At 43.8% G+C, this 19,408-nt stretch overlaps 1 protein-coding gene across 2 annotated transcripts in view; it reads left to right on the forward strand.

Moving 5' to 3' along the window:
• LOC137658417 (serine-arginine protein 55-like) overlaps positions 1–17,267 on the forward strand; it is an 87,727-nt gene extending 70,460 nt beyond the window's left edge. For both annotated transcript variants that reach the window (XM_068393112.1, XM_068393113.1), the window contains 4 exons: positions 3,118–3,297; positions 3,774–3,839; positions 14,295–14,387; positions 15,823–17,267. In XM_068393112.1, coding sequence (XP_068249213.1) covers positions 3,118–3,297; positions 3,774–3,839; positions 14,295–14,387; positions 15,823–15,919 — 436 coding nt within the window. In that variant the 3' untranslated portion in view covers positions 15,920–17,267. The remainder of the gene's footprint in view (positions 1–3,117; positions 3,298–3,773; positions 3,840–14,294; positions 14,388–15,822) is intronic.
• The last annotated feature ends 2,141 nt before the right edge of the window (positions 17,268–19,408 follow it).

Here is a 19,408-nt window from a genome sequence, read left to right on the forward strand (position 1 = left end):
CTAAAAAAGCAATTAAAAGCACTGAAAATCACTAAATCACAACGAATGCTGATCGCGCGTTGTCTGAGTGACGCTCTCGAGAGAACTGATGCTTCCCGAACAAGCGAGAGTGGCCGAGATGGCGCGATCATCACAAAGCCCATGCGGTCGTCACGTGTTCGGCTGGTCGAGTACCGAATTTTTGGTCGAGCACCGCAGCAAAAATTTCTCGAAAATTTTGGTCGAACTCCGAATTGTTCGAGTATAGAGTCGTTCGACTACCGAGGTATCACTGTATATACTGTACTGTATAAATATGATATATACATATACAGTGGAACCTCTACATACGATTGTCTTTATATACGAATTTTCCAACATACGAAGTAAAATTCGATCAAATTTGCGTCTCGACACCCGAAGTCTTGCTCCAACATACGACGTAGATAATACGCGTAGAATTTTCTTGAAGCGTCGATGGTAGTTTCTTGTTTACGCCGGTAGACGGCAGCACATCGGAGGGACGCCAATCGAGCGTCGCCTTGATCAGTCCTCTCATCTCGTGCGCATCGTGTGGTTGTTCTCTATTCGCTCCGTTATTAACTGTGTTTTTTATCTTCCTTTTCTCACGTTTCATTTTTGATTTTACGTATAATCATGGGTCCTAAAAAGCTCAGTTTTGGCTCAGGAAGTAGTAGTGGTGAGAAAAGGAAGAAGTCAATGCTTTCATTAGAACTAAAACAAGAAATAATAGAAAATCATGAGCGAGGTGTGCGTGTTAACGATCTGGCTAAACAATATGGCCGTAATATGTCTACGATCTCGACAATCATAGAACAGAAGGCAGCCATTAGAGCAGTCAAACCATCGAAGGGGATCACGATTATTTCTAAACGTCGTAGCCCTACTCTGGAAGAGATGGAACGCCGTTTGTTGATCTGGATAAAGGACAGGTGATTGTTGGCGATACGATCATTGAAATGATCATTTGTGAGAAGGCCAACACTATCTATTGTGACTTGAAGGTGGCGGGCTCTGGGGGTGACGCGGGGGAGAGTTCAACCGATCCTACGACGGAAGAATTCAAGGCGTTTGGAGGTTGGTTCGAGAAATTTAGGAAACGGACCAGGATTCATTCAGTTGTTCAGCATGGAGAGGCTTCAAGTTCGGTCACCAAGGCTGCTAATAATTTTGTTAAATAGTTCGAAAAGATCGTGGAGGAGGAAGGCTACGTAGAGCAGCATCTTTTCAACTGTGATGAAACCAGTCTGTTTTGGAAAAAGATGCCTAGTCGAACATACATTACCGCCGAAGAGAAGAAAATGCCTGAACATAAGCCTATTAAGGATCGTGTGACTCTTGGGCTTTGTGCCAATGCCAGTGGGGACTGCAAAATAAAGCCGTCATTGGTTTACCATTCCGAAAACCCTAGGGCATTTAAAGCACATAGAATTGATAAAGACCTGCTGCATGTTCTATGGCGTTCTAATTCTAAGGCTTGGGTCACTAGGCATATCTTTGTGGAATGGGTAAACTTAGTTTTCGGCCCTGCTGTCAAGAAGTACCTTCAGGAGAGGAATTTGCCTTTGAAGTGCTTCCTTTGTTTGGATAATGCACCCGCTCACCCCCCAGGACTCGAAGATGATATCATCGACGAATACAAATTCATCAAAGTGTTGTATCTTCCACCGAATACCACCCCTATCCTCCAGCCCATGGACCAGCAAGTCATCTCTAATTTCAAGAAGCTGTACACCAAGCACTTAATGAAGCAGTTCTTTAATGTCACGCAAAGTACCAACTTAACTTTGCGTGAATTTTGGAGGAGCCATTTTAATATCGTGCACTGCTTAAAGATCATAGATCAGGTTTGGGAGGGAGTAACTCATCGGAAACTGAATTCAGCTTGGAAGAAGCTTTGGCCTGATGCTGTTGCTCCCAGAGATTTCGAACGGTTTTGGCCCCGAGCCTGGACTTGTCCTTGCCGTTGAGGAAGACGTTGAAGAGATTGTATCCCTTGGCAAGTCTATGGGTCTGGAGGTCGATGAAGATGACATCACCAAACTCGTCGATGAGCATCATGAAGAGCTCACCACTGAGGAACTCAAGGAGCTGCAAGCCATGCAGCATGATGAGTTCCAAGCGCAGTTGAGTGAGTCGGAGGAGATCGAGGAGGTAGGTCACATCTTAGGTTCGGCTGAAATAAAACAGATGTTGGCATATCATCAACACTTGGTTGATTTCATCGATAAGCATCACCCACAGAAACTTCAGGTTTGCTGTGTAATTGCGCAGTTCGATGATGTTTGTTTAACACATTTTAGAAAAATTCTCAAAACCCGCACCAAGCAACTTTCTCTCGATAGTTTCTTTAAAAAAAATCTACGAAGCAGTCTAGTGATCATGATGAAGAGAAAGAAAGTGCAGCAAAGAAAAGTAAGACCGAATTGAGTGAAAGTGATGCAAATTAAAAATAGATAGGAAAAAAATGTAAAAAAAAAAAAATATAAAATATAAGATATAAAAATGAAAAAATAAAAAATAAGCTAAGTTAGGTTAAAGTTCACGTAGTGTAAGTTAGAGTAAGTTACGGTACGCTATAGCAGTCGCCGTCTCTACCTCCTCGCTGATCTTTCTCCTCCTGCGTAGCAATTTCTACACCTGCGCTGGCCTGCCTCTAAGGTAAAGTGTCAATAAAAACCCATTTTTTATTTATTTCTTTATTATTCTTTTTTAGATATTTCTGTATTATTCAATTTTATTAATGTTATGTGTAATTATGTGTAGCAATGTGTTAAGGAGTTATCATGGGTTTTTAGGCTGAGGAACGAATTAAACAAATTACAGTGTATTCTTATGGGAATATTTGCTCCAACATACGACAATTTTAACATACGAAGGAGCTCACGGAACGAATTAAGATCGTATGTAGAGGTATCACTGTGTGTATTATATATATATATATATATATATATATATATATATATATATACACCGGGTATATATAAAATGTGTAAGAATATGCAGCAATTCATGAGCATCCTTTAAACCTTTATGGTTACTTTTGGGAACTCCAGTTTAGTATTTGAAAAGAAACTTCCTGGCATTATTTTTCAACCTTTATGATTTTGTTTCCAGTGTCGTTGAGTTTGCCACGTATGCAGATATGAAGGGTGCTTTGGAAAAGCTGGATGGCAAGGAGCTGCATGGTCGCCGTATCCGTTTGATCAATGATTCAAGCTCACGGCGTTCACGGAGGACACGTTCTCGCTCTTCTTCAAGATCTCGTTCAAGATCCAGGTCACGTTCTCGTTCCAGGTGAGTGTTCATAATTATATCGTTTATATATTGTATATAATTCTGTATTTCTAGGTCAGTGTGTAATCTTTTAACCCTTTTACCCCTAGGCTCTTTGGTAATTTCCAATCCTTAACCCCCAAGGGGTTATTTTTTCCCCAGCACATTTTGCAGTATATATTTTTTTTAAATTGCTCTTACAGCCTTAATTTTTTTCATAGGGAGGTCAGGATGGTCTCATTCTCTTGGAAAATGCCTGAATTTTCTCAAAAAAAAAAAAAATATCAAAAATACGAAAAAAAAAATGTTTATAGCTTTTTTTTTGCAAGGACGTACCAGTACGTCCATGGGGGTAAAGGGATGAGTTTTGTGAAACGTACCAGTACGTCTTTTGGGGGTAAAAGGGTTAATAGCATGGTAAAAATAATTTAAGTATCACTTGAATTTCTTATGCTATTTTCCATTCATGTAAATGAAATGCAAATTTTGTATTTTAGGTCTCGTTCTCGAAGCCGCTCAAGGTCACGATCTCATTCACGCTCCAGGTCAAGGTCTCAATCAAGGTAACATTGAAATAGTGATGTTTTTATAGTGAAAAAGTAATTGTTGTTATAGTAGCTAGGTAGCATTCATGACACAAACAGTTGCATTGTTTATTGGTTGTTTTTCTGTGCTTTGCTTTTTTTAGTCCTTTACACTATAACCTTTCCAGTATCAATAGTTATTTGAACTATTGCCAATCTCGGTAAGTGAGATATCTGGATAATATTTATCAACCCATTAGAAACATCTTAAACAGCCACTATGAAATCATTAAAATTATTTAGTAAGATCGAGTTACTCCGGAATAATTTCAACCCTAAATGAGTGAGAAACTTACTTTTTGAAGCTAGTAATTTGACACTGATAAAGTGACTCATGATTCTAACAAAAATTTCATGCTCAAGTTATCGTTACTCTGCAACAAATTATCTAATAGTTATAGGTTCTGTTTTTCCATAGTTACCCTAACCTTACGAATTTCCTATCGAGTACGAATAGCTTTTCGTTTTGTTCTAAGTGTTTTAGCATACCAAAATATTTAAGATTTTGTTGCAAGAACTAGAATCTTAATCTTTTAAATAGCATTTAAAGGGTCCAGTTCCTTCCCTTATTTTTTCATTCAAATGTCACTATCTGTAACTATTAATTTCAGTATAAAGGAAACAAGTCAGAGCATAACCCTGCGAATCCTAAATGTATACATTTCATGTTGAAACCTTTCATTCTTTATTGTAAGATGTATTAATTTAGTGAAGTATGAAATAGTCTTTTAGTTATGTGTATAGCAATACCAAGAGGATGGTAAAGGTGAAAGTGTACAAATAATAAACCCTACGCATTTTATGAGTCATGACACTGGAGTAGGTGTAGTACTATTATTATTATTACTAGCCAAGCTACAACTTAGTTGGAAAATAAAGATGCTACAAGCCCAAGGGCTCCAACAGGGAAAAATAACCCAGTAAGGAAAGGAAATAAATGATATAAGAAGTAATGAAAACTTAAAATAAAAATATTTAAAAAAAAAAGAAATTAGCATTAAAACAGATAATTCATGTATTGACTATAAAAAGACTTATGTCAGCCTGTTCAACATAATAACAAAAACAATTATATCCATAAGAATATTGCCCAAATTGTAAAGGTTCTTATTCTATGAAGTGACAGAATGTTAAGTCGTGGTTAGCAACATAGTAGCTCCATCATTCTTGCTTGTTACATAAAAAAAGAACAATCTCTTATTGATGTTGATAAGTATCTGAAGTTGAAGTTTCCCAAAGGAGACAAATTTTAAAATTTTCATAATTTTATTTGTTCCACAAGGAATTTGTAATGATCATGTCAGTTAATATGCAGAGCTACTTTGCAAAGGGCCAAAACTATCCACCAGTTGTCACCCTTACTGTGATATATAAATTCGCAGGGATGAAAGTTTGTGCAAACGTTGAAAATTCTATGTTCGCGCAGTCTCAAATTTGCATATTTTCAATTGTAGCCATAGTATTTTCCCCCCCGTCAAGTCTTTAAAGAGTACGTGTGCATAATTATCCGCTGTTACATCGATACATGTCGGTTAGAATGGTCTGTCTTGAGTAAAATGAAAGAAAAATATTTTATTTAATTATTGATATACACTACGTTATATTACTGTATTAGTCCTACACAGTTTTGATACGCATGACAACGATATTGATTACAAGTACACTTTTGACGACAGGATATTTTGGACAGTACTGTACCTCCAACCAGTTGGCCTAAATGCTAGATTCTTTTACTTTGCTTTTGTTCCGTAACCGAAATACAAACCACGCTATTTACAAAGGGTTATTACTTTTAGCGTAGCTGAAATGGCGAGCCATTAGAATTTAACGAGGGTGTATTACCCCCGCGCTAGTTAGCGGGGGGGTAGGGGAGTGGTAGCTAGCTACCCCTCCTCCCCCTCACACACAGGTGAATACTCACTTTCACTTTTGGCTCGGACTGTGACAGACGTCTCTGTCTTGGTCCTCGCTTGGCAGCCATTGTCTGTTTTGTCTTTACTTAATCGCTTACTTTTCTTTTACTCAATATATATGTAAACATGTTTTCATGTTTGTATATATATTTGAGTATAGAAATAAGTAAGTTTCCTTTTCAGATGTGTGTGTGTAGTGTACGATATCTACGTGGAGGCCTCGGCAGTTAGGCCACCACGGCCTAATTTTATGGGTTGCGATCGAGTTTGACTTCGGTCTTTCTCTCTCTCTCTCTCTTGAGGTCGTTCACCCTTTTACTATGTTTTACTACGCCCTTGTAGCTTCCTTCCCGTGTGGGTGGGGTTGCTACGCCGTACATTTTGTCTCAATTAGTTTATGAATCTAATTGTAGTTGTTAATTTTTCAGCTTGTAGAACGATTCCTTTCGGGGTTTTCGTTTTTTTCTTTAGTGTTCATTCTTTTTTTAAATTACATAATTACATAGTTACATAATTATAATTGTTATAATTCTGTTTTGGTTACAGCTCTCCTTCCGCGAGTGTAAGTGGTTGTGAGGGCACGTGCCTGTTGTGTAATTCTTGTTCCTTTTCCTCGGGATTCCTCTTCGGAGCCTTCCCGGGGGAATGAATGTGTACTAATATTATTTGTTTTATTTTTTTACAGTTACCGATCTAGTTCGTTTCTGTAATATAGCAACGGTGTGAGCTGTCTGGTTGAGTCCTGGGGATTCGGCTGTTGCTGCCTCCCCCCTTGTATTGTCGTCAGGGGCGTGTCTCCTTCTACTGGTAGTACTCCCGTGTCGACGGACAGCTCTCCAGTTCATTTTAGAACAGTCAGGAGGCTTGCCTCCTTGGGCGGATAACTTTCCTTCCGAGGGAAGTTTTTTCCTGTCCAGGCTTGAGCTTTTCCTCTTTTGGGGGGTTCTTCTCTTGCCTTTTTTTTCGTGCGACTATGCTCTTGGTGCTGAGCGGTCGCACCTGCAGTTTCGCTCAAGGGGCTGGGCAACTGCAGGGGCTCCTCTTCGGAGGATTGCCCCTTTTAGGTCACTGGCTGACCAGTCTCTTCCACGAAGTGTTTCTCTGTCGTTCGCGAGAGAGTACACTCATAGAGACTCCTCTTCGGAGGTTTCTTCTGTTGCTGTTGCTGTTGGCCTCCCTCGCCGTAAGGCCCTCCGTCCGCCTCGTCGTAAGGGCCTCTCATCTCCCTATAAGGGTGCTTGAGGCGCCTTTTTGAATCTCCGTTTGCAGCCTACAACTTCTTTTTCTCGATCTTCCGTCTTGGTGCAGATGGACAGCAGTCTAATCTCGTCTCCCGACGGGCAACGGTCTTCCCGACGGACAACGGTCTTCCCGACGGACAGCGGTCTTCCGACGGACATCAGTCTCCCGGCGGACAACGATCCCTTCGGGGCAAAGGGTTGCCCCCACGGGGGTTCTTCCCTTGCGTGTCAGGGTTTCCCTGCGCGCCCTTCTGTTCGTCAGCGCTCTCCTGTTCGTCAGCGCTTTCAAGATGATCTTCCCTGCGGTTCCTGTTACGTGCCCTGTGCGCCCACGTTCGCCCTCGCGATCTAGAACTTCGGTTCAGGTCGGGGTCAAGGACTCTTCTTTGCGCAGGCTTCCACGCGTAGCCTTCTGCTCGTCAGCGATCATCAGCTCGTCAGCGATCACCAGCTCGCCAGCGATCGTCAGCTCGTCAGCGATCATCAGCTCGCCAGCGATCTCCGGATCGCCCACGTGTGTTACAGCTGGCACGCCAACGTTCTCCAACACTTCTGAAGGAACATGGTTCGCCAGCTACTAGCTCAACTGCGGATGCTGATCGCCATCGCGCGACCCTCAACTGCAGGTGCTGATCGCCATCGCGCGACCCTCAACTGCGGATGCTGATCGCCATCGCGCGACCCTCAACTGCGGATGCTGATCGCCATCGCGCGACCCTCAACTGCAGATGCTGATCGCCATCGCGCGACCCTCAACTGCGGATGCTGATCGCCATCGCGCGACCCTCAACTGCGGATGCTGATCGCCATCGCGCGACCCTCAACTGCGGATGCTGATCGCCATCGCACAACCCTGAACGATTGCCCGCTTACGCATGCTGCTCCTCATCGCACAACCCTGAATGATCGCCCTCTTGCGGATGCTGATCACCATCGCACCCTTTCACGCGATCATTCACCTGCGCATGCTGCTCGCCATCGCACAACCCTGAACGATTGCCCGCTTACGCATGCTGCTCCTCATCGCACAACCCTGAACGATCGCCCTCCTGCAGATGCTGATCACCATCGCACCCTTTCACGCGATCATTCACCTGCGCATGCTGCTCGCCATCGCACAACCCTGAACGATTGCCCGCTTACGCATGCTGCTCCTCATCGCACAACCCTGAACGATCGCCCTCCTGCAGATGCTGATCACCATCGCACCCTTTCACGCGATCATTCACCTGCGCATGCTGCTCGCCATCGCACAACCCTGCACGATTGCCCGCTTACGCATGCTGCTCCTCATCGCACAACCCTGAACGCTCGCCCTCTTGCGGATGCTGATCACCATCGCACCCTATCACGCGATCATTCACCTACACATGCTGCTCGCCATCGCTTACCGCCAGCGATCTTCTTCACCTACGCGGCAGCACGATCCCTCGCCGTCACGCCCATTCGCCTGCGCGCCCGCGCGATCGCTCGCCTGCGCGCCCGCGCGATCGCTCGCCTGCGCGCCCGCGCGATCGCTCGCCTGCGCGCCCGCGCGATCGCTCGCCTGCGCGCCCACGCGATCGCTCGCCTGCGCGCCCGCGCGATCGCTCGCCTGCGCGCCCGCGCGATCGCTCGCCTGCGCGCCCTCGCGACCGCTCGCCTGCGCGCCCGCGCGACCATTCGCCTTTGCGCGACCGTTCGCCCTCGCGCGACCATAGTTAGCGGCGAATTCCACAGCCGGTGGTAGCAGCAGGGACGCGTGCTCCTAGGCGGCACTCGGGATCACCTCCATCCAAGCACAGGTTGGTAGTGCAGGACGAAGACAGGTCAGTACAGCATTCTTCCCACCTTCTTTTCAGGCAGGAACCGTCGTGTCCTCTCCAAAGGATCGCCCGATCCCTTTCACCTTAGCGAGGATTTCGGACTCTGTGTCCTTGGAGCAGCAGACATGGTTTGATCCGCTGGCACGGGCGTTAATAAGGGTTATGAAACCAGCACTCACCGGCCAGGGTAACAAACCAGCGGCTGTCTCTCCTACGCTGAAGAGAAAGAGAGGAGTGGACTTCGTGGTGACTTCCCCCAGGGCGAAGTTGGTTCCCAAGAGGTCGGTCTCGAGGGTCCCCTCTCCTGCACGAGTACTCTCTCCTTCTCCCGCCCTGGAAGGATTTTTGGCGGGGGGGCTTTCCGTTGAAGATTTCTCCATCGGACAAGGGGTGACTGCTTACCTCTTCCTCTGGGAGCTTACCAGGTTCTTTCCCTCCTCGGTTACGGCCCGAGGTTTGGTTCAAGGAAGCTACAGGAAGATCAAGGGTACTTTCCTCCTCTCGAGCTCAGGCACCTTGGCCTTTCGTCGTTAAGTATCTACTTGCGGACAAGCTCGATGTTGTACCATCTGGACGCACTGACTGAAGGCTTCCTTCGGGTGTCTCATCTGTGGAGGTCAACGACCTCAGACACCCTTCCATCCTTGAGAAGAGTTTTGTCTTTGCCCAAGGACAGAGACTTAAACATCTGCTGTGCGGAGTAAATCGACTTCCGGTTTCACTCCTCCAAGGCGCTTTCTTCCAGACTCTGCAGGGCTCCAGCTCCCTTTTCTTTCAACCACGTCGGCCTAAGTTATCGGCTATGACAACTGGGACAAGGTGTCCAATTGCAGTTTCCTCCTGTCAGGAACAGATGGCACGGGAGACTCCCCCGGGGGGGCATAGTCCTAAAAGGAGTTCACGAACTCTAGGATTGCAGGTTTTTTCGCTGGGAGGATGCTTAAGGTTACTCATCCGAATGACAGCTTCCCGATGCCCATTCCCGCACAATCTCTGTGAGTAGCCAAGGATATCGCGCCTGCCGTCTCTGTCAGCGAATTCAGTGTCTCTGAACCTCTATGCCATAGCATCAGCAGAGTTGCCCGGTTGGGCAGAATGATCCATACCTTAGGCGAAGGTCTTCCTTAGGATCATCGACGGCTTCACCCCCGGCCCCCTCAGTCGATCCTTTCTTGTAAGGAAGGATCTGAGAGGGGATGTCCATAGTCGACCTCTCAGCCCTGATCAAGTTTGTCGAACAAACTTTGGCCAGCGTAGACCAGCAGAATCGATCAGACTGGTAACGAGGCGACAGGACTCCTTTAACCCTGGATCGGAAGGACGGGTACTTTCAGTTTCCATTCCATCCATCTTCCAGGGTGCTCGTCGAATTCAGCCTAAACTGCAAGTATTCCTGCTTATGATGCAGTGTGGCTATCCCGCCGTGGCATAGCAGGTTTGTTTCCCCAGAGAACTCTCCCTGCCTTCCTCTTGGCCGCTCAGGTGCAGACTTCCGCCTCCTCTGCTGTTTGGAGGGCTGGTCAACTCCGGTAGGCTCGGGTTTCGACCTTCTTCAGCGCCGGGAAAAGCTTCCGAATGCTGACCATGAGTGTGGCCTCATGGTATTTTGCTTGGAGCCTTCTCTTCCTCTGCCTCAACATCTGGAGTATCTGGCCATGATATTGAGTCAACCGCCTTACCACGTTGGAAACCCCGCTTCTCGTCCGTCCAGCGAGGTTAAGCAACGTCGGTACTTGGATGGGTGACCACCTGGGGACGCCAGATTCTGTTACCACATCCTCCGAGCCTTCCTTTCGGTTGACTGTGGCAAGACTGAGGAGAGTCGCAGTACCTGTTCTCAGTCAAGCAGAGTTTTCAGCCCTACCTTGGAACGTTTCCTAGTTCTTCTTTCCTCATTGACCCGTTTATAGTCCGAACGGTCGCCTCAGGATAAGTTCCATGTGGGGCGATCCAAGTTCCGGTGGCTTCAGGCAATGTTTAACCGGACTCCCTGGCCCTATGGGACCAGCGGAACTATTAAACCTGCAATGGGTGTTGACCTATGGAGCCTCTTGATGGTAGTGGATATTCTCGTCCTTTCCCCACATTCTTGATGCGGTTCTCGGACTCGTCAAAGGAAAGGGGGGGGGGCATGTTCCGGTCCAGGCCTATGGTCAAGACCTGAAGGATACCTCTCCATCATTCAGGCAGGCTTAAGGGCCTTAGTCTGGCCCCTCTTCAGATCCTACCGCTCCTGCCAAGTCGCCCCGTTGCGTGTCGACTTCATGCTAACCAGCAGGGGACGCATTTTCACACCTTCACATCTTGCAGTAGAGATACCGGGATGATTGAGATTCTCTCAATTCCACCATCGGCTCTCTCATTCCAGGCAGGGGAATGTTTCTCTCAGACTATCCGAGCAGAGCCTCATAGAGAGAGTGTACCTAAGGGTCTTTGACCTTGGGTAACCAGCAAGTGCTGGTCTGGGGGACCTGATCGCGACAGCTTGGAACCTCAAGCTTCCGCTAGTTTTCCCCCCAGTCTCAGACCCCGAGACTCTGGCAAGATGCATTCCGGTGATGGTGGGACAACTTCGACGCCTGCGTCTTCCCTCCTTTTTGTCTGCGGACAATGGGTCTCAACAAAACCAGGTTGTCTGTCAACCTTTCAATGGGAGAGCTCCACTGGGACTATGCGCAGAACGGTTTCTGGACCCTCTGCTTCCCCTGACGGAACTCCCGGGAGAGCTTCTCCCACGGCGCAGACTACTCAAGCAACCACACTGCGACATCTCTCCCGAACCGGGACGTCGCTTCGGCTTCATGCCTGGAGACACTACGCTTCCTCCTCTAGAAGAGACAACCCGCTACAGTCGCGGTACGGAGGTCGCGTCATCTGCGATAGTCATCCACAGGGGTCTCCCAGGCAAAGTGAAGAGTCTAAGGTGGTTGGTGCCGTGGGAGATATACCTCTTCCCGTGAGGCCTCTTCTCCAGCAATAACGGTCTTATTGCCTTTCGGCGGGAGGAAACTCCTTTCCGCTCTTGGCAATGAAGCCTGTCGCTCAGCCTTTCCCTGACCTTCAGGCTTAAAGGAATAACTTTTTCCTGCCCGCTGGATCTATCCTCGCTCATGCGAAGCTACGATCGTCCCTGCCCTAGTCGGAGGAAGACCTCCAACTTGGAGCATGGCTCGGACTTTTAGTCCTTTAAGAGATCTTCTCAAGACCCTTTTATGACAGGCCTTGGATTGTATTCCGCCTTGGGTCTTCTGCTCACTCTGGCCACGGCCAGTGTGTAAGCAATCTTCTTGGTCTCTTACTACTCCCCCCCCTTTCTAAGGAAGAGGGGAAGGCAACATTCAGGCTCGCTCCTGAGTTGTTGGCTAGACTCAGAATCTGAGGGTCCCGACCCTTCGGTCCGATTCATTCAAGATTTTGAGTCTCCATTCTGTGTCTGATGTCCCAAGACCTTCTCTTTCTTGCCAGTACAGGAATCGAGAGGTTAGCGCTGGGAACAGCTGCAGTTTGGCCTCAGTTGCAGCCGATTTGGGAACACAAGGAGGACATGGGGGGAGAGTCACCAGTATACCTCTTCAGCCCGGACTCAAGGACATTCATCTCGACCTGTCTTCAGACCCTCCCCCGTCACGTCGCCCTACAGCACGATGTTGGATACATCGCAACGTCCCTCGCCTTCGAGTAATACTACTCTGTGACGCAGGTGCTACAAGCTGGAGTCTGGAAGCGTCTGATGACCTTCGCAGCCCGCTTCCTGCAGGGCGTGACCCACAGGAGTCTCGATACGTTTTCTATCGCTCTGTGGTGGCTACACAACAGCTGGTCTAACCTCAGGCTCCTTTTTGGACAGGTAGCAGAAGGTTGAGGGCATTGTTATCAGGTTTTAGTCTGCATGAACGAAAGAAGTATGTCTGGCCCTTACTTCTTTCTTCATCATCCCCTCTACGGGGAAGCAGCATCCTGGTCTCTGCATAGCTGACCTCGAACCTCTGCAGGTAAACCATGCTTCCTTGTGTTCCGAGTATTGAGTCAATACTGTCGCGTCCCCCATACCCTGACGAGGTGGTATTGGGAACGTCCTAACCCAGAGTTCCTTCTGGAACTCCAGGTCAACTGCCTAGGACGGGTCACACTTCTTCCTTCACACACAAGCTTACGTAGGCCACATGGTTCCTTGCGGTGCAAGGAACTTGTGAGGTGCAGGGACTCCTTTTCTCGAGTGCGACTCCTTTTCTCGAGTGCGACTCACTCGGATTCTGAGTCCCCGGGTAAAGCCAAAGCCAGTATGGCTGGGGACTTTCCACCCTTCCTAAGGGATAAGTCACCCTTTGTAAATAGCGTGGTTTGTATTTCGGTTACGGAACAAATGACAAATTCGAAGATAATTTGTATTTTTCCTAACCATACAAACCTTAGCTATTTACACATATTTGCCCGCCAGCCCTGTCCCCCAAGACAAGTCCTACCTCTAAGTGAAAGTGAGTATTCACCTGTGTGTGAGGGGGAGGAGGGGTAGCTAGCTACCACTCCCCTACCCCCCCGCTAACTAGCGCGGGGGTAATACACCCTCGTTAAATTCTAATGGCTCGCCATTTCAGCTACGCTAAAAGTAATAACCCTTTGTAAATAGCTAAGGTTTGTATGGTTAGGAAAAATACAAATTATCTTCGAATTTGTCATATTCCTCTGCTCATGAGGCATATTGATGTTTCCAGTTAGCAGAAATACATTTTATAACATGCCACAACAAACCAGTTGTAAAAAGTAGGGTATCATCACAAGAATTAAGTGTATTAGACTATCTAATTTTGGTAACAGGTACTGTAGGGTCATTATGAATTAAAATCAGATAAAGACTATTCCTGTAAAGTGAAGAGCATCCAGCTATCAGAAAAAAATTATCATTCTTTCTGCTCACATTTGCCGATTTATTTTTAACCAAATAATCATTGTAGAATTTTTTTCTCTTATCTTAATGGCAATGGCAACTCTGAATGTCATTTATCCCTCTTGACAATAAAATGAAAATGGGAGTCTTTGAGAGATGTGTCATTTTATTGACGTGGGGAAGATTGTGGTTATAGTTAACTTATTATTTTTAAGAATTGCTTTTTTCTTTACGATATGGATAATTTTGCTTAAGCCTGTTGTCAGTGGTAATGAAAAAATTTAATTTTTTTACTTCCTATGGAAAATTCATGCTTAGGAGTCTTTTGATTAGGTATGTTATCACAGTACTTAAAAAAATTACTTTTTTAGGAATTGATGGAAGCAATTTTGCATGAAATACTACACAGGTATGAACTATAGAATAAAGTAGTACAGTGGTTCCTCAACTCGACTAATATTTCCACTACTTTATATCAAAAGCAATTTTTTCTTTTTTATGTTTCTTTATTTTCAAGATTTTTTTTCGTGTTTTGACAATTCATTGAATTTCGTACTAATACAAATGCATGATTTGTGTGAAATTGACAGAGAAAAACGTGAAAAGAAGTCTCACTCTAAATCAAGATCTAGATCCAGATCGCCTCGTTCCCGATCGCAGTCAAAGGAAAAATCTAAGTCAAGGTATGCTGTTTTTGTTTCTTGGAATTATTGGTTTAAGATATTTTTTTCCCCATAAAACTTTACAGAATTGGTTGATATTTTGAAGTTTACAGTCCTTCTTTGACATTTATGAATTTGATTAGGTATTCTACTGGAGTAGGCAGATTTTTTAGCCCTATTAGTCCCCCACCCCACAAATATGGTATTTTTATTATAAAATAAATTTTTAAATATACATACCTGGTAGTTACATATACAAAAGGCTATATATATGTAACTACCAGGGAAGTTACATATTTAAAAGTATTATTACTGTTTAGGCTAATGAAATTCAGTTTTAAACATAAGACTTACTCGGTAGTTATATATATACTGTAGCTTACGTCTGACGTAAGCTATATATATATAACTACCGGGTATTTTCAAATATTTATTTTTTAATGAAAATACCATTTCTATAATAATAGATACAATTTTGTAAGAGGGAATGCCCCACATTACTTTTTCCACTAAGCCTTGAAATTCAATTATTCAATATAGTCAGTTTCCTCACCCTAGCCTACATTAAGAAGAAAGCTCTTTAAGCCTTCGTTATTGTATAACTTCAGTCCATGACTGAACTTTGACAGAAGAGACAAAATAAATAGTTTTCTCAATCAATATAGGAGCAGGTGCAGGATAGCATTCAGAGTTTTCAAGGCCTAGTGTCATAATGGCACTTGTGCTTGCTGTTAAGGAATGTCCTGTATAGTATTGTTTTTGTTTAATCTGCCAAGGCTTAGTTAATTGTTTTTAAGTTATATAGAATAATTTTAATTATGGTAAATAGGTGGTCTGGAAGTGCAATTAAAGGGGGCTAACACATTTTGCGATTTTTAACAATTCCTGGTACAGTATTAGTTTTCTAACCTTGCATATGTTAATGGTCGACTGTAGTTATTTTGTATTTATACATTTATTTTGTAAGTCTTCAGTCATGTTGATAATGATAATTGTATAGGGCTGTTGTAATTCAATCTACTATTGTTATTTTTTTTTTATAGTAAGTTGCTTTAGAATTCTTATTAATAAGTATACTGTATTGTACTATACTGTACCAGAATTTTATATACTATAGTAAATTTCTTTTAGCAATGCAGATTTGCACCGACTCGCAGCGGTGCCCTTTTAGCTCGGAAAAGTTTCCTGATCGCTGATTGGTTGGACGAGATAACTCTAACCAATCAGCGACCAGGAAACTTTTCCGAGCTAAAATGGCACCGCTGCGAGTCGGTGCAAATCTGCCTGGATAAAAGAAATGGACTATACATGCGCTTCCATTTTGTAAGAACATTAAGAGAGTCATTCAAGTACTGTATTGTACAGTATCTCTGTTGAGGTGAATTATCATCTGTACTTCTAGAGCAGGATGTTTATCTTTACCCTTTTTTTTCTTTCTTTTTTTCTTTGTCTTCAGGTCCCGTTCAAGGAGCCGTAGCAGGTCACCAGACAGGGAGAAGAGCTACAGCAGGTCTCGTTCACGAACTCCGAATGGGGACGCAGAAGACAATTAGTTTAGTAGGTTTATATGTCTTTGATCAATAGGTATAGGTAGAAAGAAGAATAAGAAAATAAAATCATGATACAATGTAAAGTTATTTTAAAGTAGGAGTTCAGTAGGCTTTAAGTGGTTGAAAAGGTTCTCACATCGCAGAGGGGCATTTTACTTTTTTGTTGCCATGGGTTGTGCTTCGAAGTATATCTTTTTCTTTTTTTTCCTTTGCTGAAGGTTGTGCTGTTTAATGAAGGGCCTTTGATATTGACCTTTATGTATTCTATTGGATGTAACGGAAACTTCGGGCATTATTATCCCTCCATCTTATTTCACAACTTTAACACTGCATGTTGCAGTTTTCTAACGAAATTTCAGTGCGTTATTTTTCAGTGTTACAAAAGAAAATAATCGTATTGGTGGTGAACCTTAACCAAAGTGTTGTAGAAGTAGATGAGCTTTTCAAGATTGTAGAAGAATATTTTCAAGGAAAGTTTGTGCTTTCACCTAGTTACTTTGGTCATTGATTATATATCTTGAACATATTTCCCAGGATAGGTAAGGCAAGGCTAAAGTATTATGTTAGTTGTATGTACTTTAGGCTTGACTCAAAAATCAATAATTGAATACTTCATAGTTTTATAAACCCCAGGTTCATTAATGCATTTTGTGGATATCTGATACTTTACACATAAATATGGCTTAAAGACACACATTTTGGAGTTACAGGCTTCTTGCAATTTCTTTTTTCAAAATGGTTTTTATATAAATGTCGTATATTGCACATAATTCTATATATTGTATACCATGTTCTTCATATTGGTACAAATGGAGTCCTTGATATTTGTCCATCAGTTCAAAAATTTAACTGATGAGAATACATAGTATTTTTTGACCAGGTTTAACTACCCTTAGTTAGTTGCCAAAATGATTACTTATGCTGAATTGAGGCATATTATTTACATATAATTTTGAGGTGAAGGTGTGCGATTTGTTGAATATTTAGTAAAAAAAACACAAAAAGAAAAAAAAGGTATGAGAAGTGGTTGAGAGTAAGTATATTTTCATTCATGACTGAAATGTACAGCTGGAAGTTGGATAGTGTGTGGTTTTCAGATAACCAAATAAGCATGTGTATATTGTATTCTTTATACTCTTGTTTACATAGACTGTTGGGCCCTTTTATTGTCATTTGTAAGGTAGTCATCTTGTGTCTCAAGGAAACTATTGACCATTTCCATATGATTTTTCGTCAAGGCTTTAGCCTCTTCACAACTAAGGTTACTACCACTGAGTGGAAGATTTACTGTCTGGGTGGGTAATGTATATTTTTTTTTTTAATTTTGTCACAGTAATAAATGGTTCATGAATGATGTGTTTTATTAATCTTTCTTTTTTTTTCAGTCATTGTGTTAGAGAGATCTTAAATTTGCCAAAGTTGTAAAATTTCCTCTGAAAATCACAAGAATATACAGTATTATGTTAGCTGGTCTTCCTCATGTGTGCCCCTTTTGGTAAAAATACATGTTTGTGTGTGAGGAGTGACACATTACTGTATTGCATTTCAGGGAAGGGGCTCGCCACTGGTAAGTAAATCGTGTATTATTATTATTATTATTATTATTATTTTTAGCAGCTAAGCTACAACCCTAGCTGGAAAAGCAAGATGCTATAGGCCCAAGGGCTCCAACAGGGAAAAATAGCCCAGTGGGGAAAGGAAAAAAGGAAATAGATAAACGATATAAGAAGTAATGAAAATTAAAATAAAATACTTTAAAAACATTAACAACATTAAAACATATTTAATTTATTTACTATAAAAGGACTTGGTTATATCCTTATGGTCCCCAGTGGTGAGGTAAAACTATTGCTAAAAGCCCATACTTGCATACTACAGTTTATTCAATGGATCTCTACAGAAATCCTTTGAAGCTTGATTTTTCAAAATATGAAATGTTTGGATAAAAATTTATGAAACTTTATTGAATATTGACTGACCTTTGTCATTCAAAAATTAAAAGACATGGTACTTTATAGCCTACATTATGTACATTTACTATTAGCAAAAACAAAATATGTACCATTGAAAAAAAGCAACCTTTACAAATAACATAGAGAAAAATTTGTACATATTAAAGTATTAAAATGCTAAGAGAAATGTACACAAGTCTTTTCGTGTATAAAATTCTTTCATATGACTGAAAAAATCTGTCTAGAAAGAAAAAAGTAGATACAAGTTTGAAGGAACTCCAAAATAACCTTCCGTTGTTTATGTGGATATTCGTTCAGCGTCAGCTGGCGGTAGCCATTAGACTTTAATTGCAAGGTGGCAACCCTGCCTAAGCAGGTAGGCTTGGTGGCTACCCAGCCCCCTCTATATATACTCTTACAGCGGTGAGAGACGTAACTTTTTCTTTTGGCTCGGTGGAGATCAGATGTGTCCGCTCGTCCTAACTGTCATTGGACTTTTTTAAATTTTTGCTTTGTCTTTGCAGGTGTGCGTGTCTTCTGCAATCGCCTTCACCATGTGAACGTGTCTAGGGCGAGAAGGTGCCGGGTGCGGGACCCGCACTCTCTCTCCTACGAACCTAGGGCATTGTTGCAAGCAGGGTTTGCCCTGCGCAGTGTAGAGAGTTGTCTGCCTCCCAGTGGCAGAAGTTTTGGCGGCGTAGGAAGAAAAAGACTAAGCACAATCGGTTCCCTCAGGTGCGAGCTGTGTGTGTTCTTCTTCTCGAAGCCCCAAGTCTCTTAAAAGTTCTTTCTCGCGTGCGCTCTCACGAGGGACGCACGAGTAGGAGTGCAGATCGCTTACCTCCTTGGCAACCCCGGGGTATTAGGGAGCTTGTTTCTTCCCCATAGAGGAGCAACTTCTACTCCAGCCCCTGACGTGCCTATCTCCCTTTCAGATCTGCTGCAGGTGTGGCTGTCCTTAGGGATTTCGGGATCCCCTTCAAAGGAGGAGGTGCTGCGCCTTCTTCAGCATGGTGCCTTTGAAGGATCTTTCTCGGGAGCCATCGACATCTCACGCATCTGTTGCATTCCCCTGACCCTTCCACGCATGGACGAGGTGATCGTTCGCCTCACCTACGACCCCCTGCTGACGACGAACCCTCTTTCCATCCTGGGACCTTGTCGTCCCTTAACCCTCAACCCCTCAGGTTGCAGGTGACGATCTTCCAGGGATCAGCGCACCTTCCACAGGCAGTGCTAAGGGACAAGCATCGCCATCACATCGCCCTTCTGGAATTTCTTCCCCTGATTGCTGTTTGCAACGATCGGAAGATGGTAATGATTGTAGGTCATTATGATCAGAGTGTTCTTCGCCTAGAAAACGATCATGCTCCAGAGCTTCACGCTTATGAAAAGGCGTTCCTCTTCACAAGGACGAGTCTCTCGATAGTGTTCTTCACGATTGCGATTAAGGCCTAGACCTAGGTCCAGACGCTCGCGTTCTAGATTGTCACTATCTAGAACACGAGGACAGTACTCGCGTTCACAAGGACGACGCTCA

The sequence above is a fragment of the Palaemon carinicauda genome, chromosome 19 (genome assembly GCF_036898095.1).
Source record: "Palaemon carinicauda isolate YSFRI2023 chromosome 19, ASM3689809v2, whole genome shotgun sequence".
NCBI classification, from domain to species: domain Eukaryota; kingdom Metazoa; phylum Arthropoda; class Malacostraca; order Decapoda; family Palaemonidae; genus Palaemon; species Palaemon carinicauda.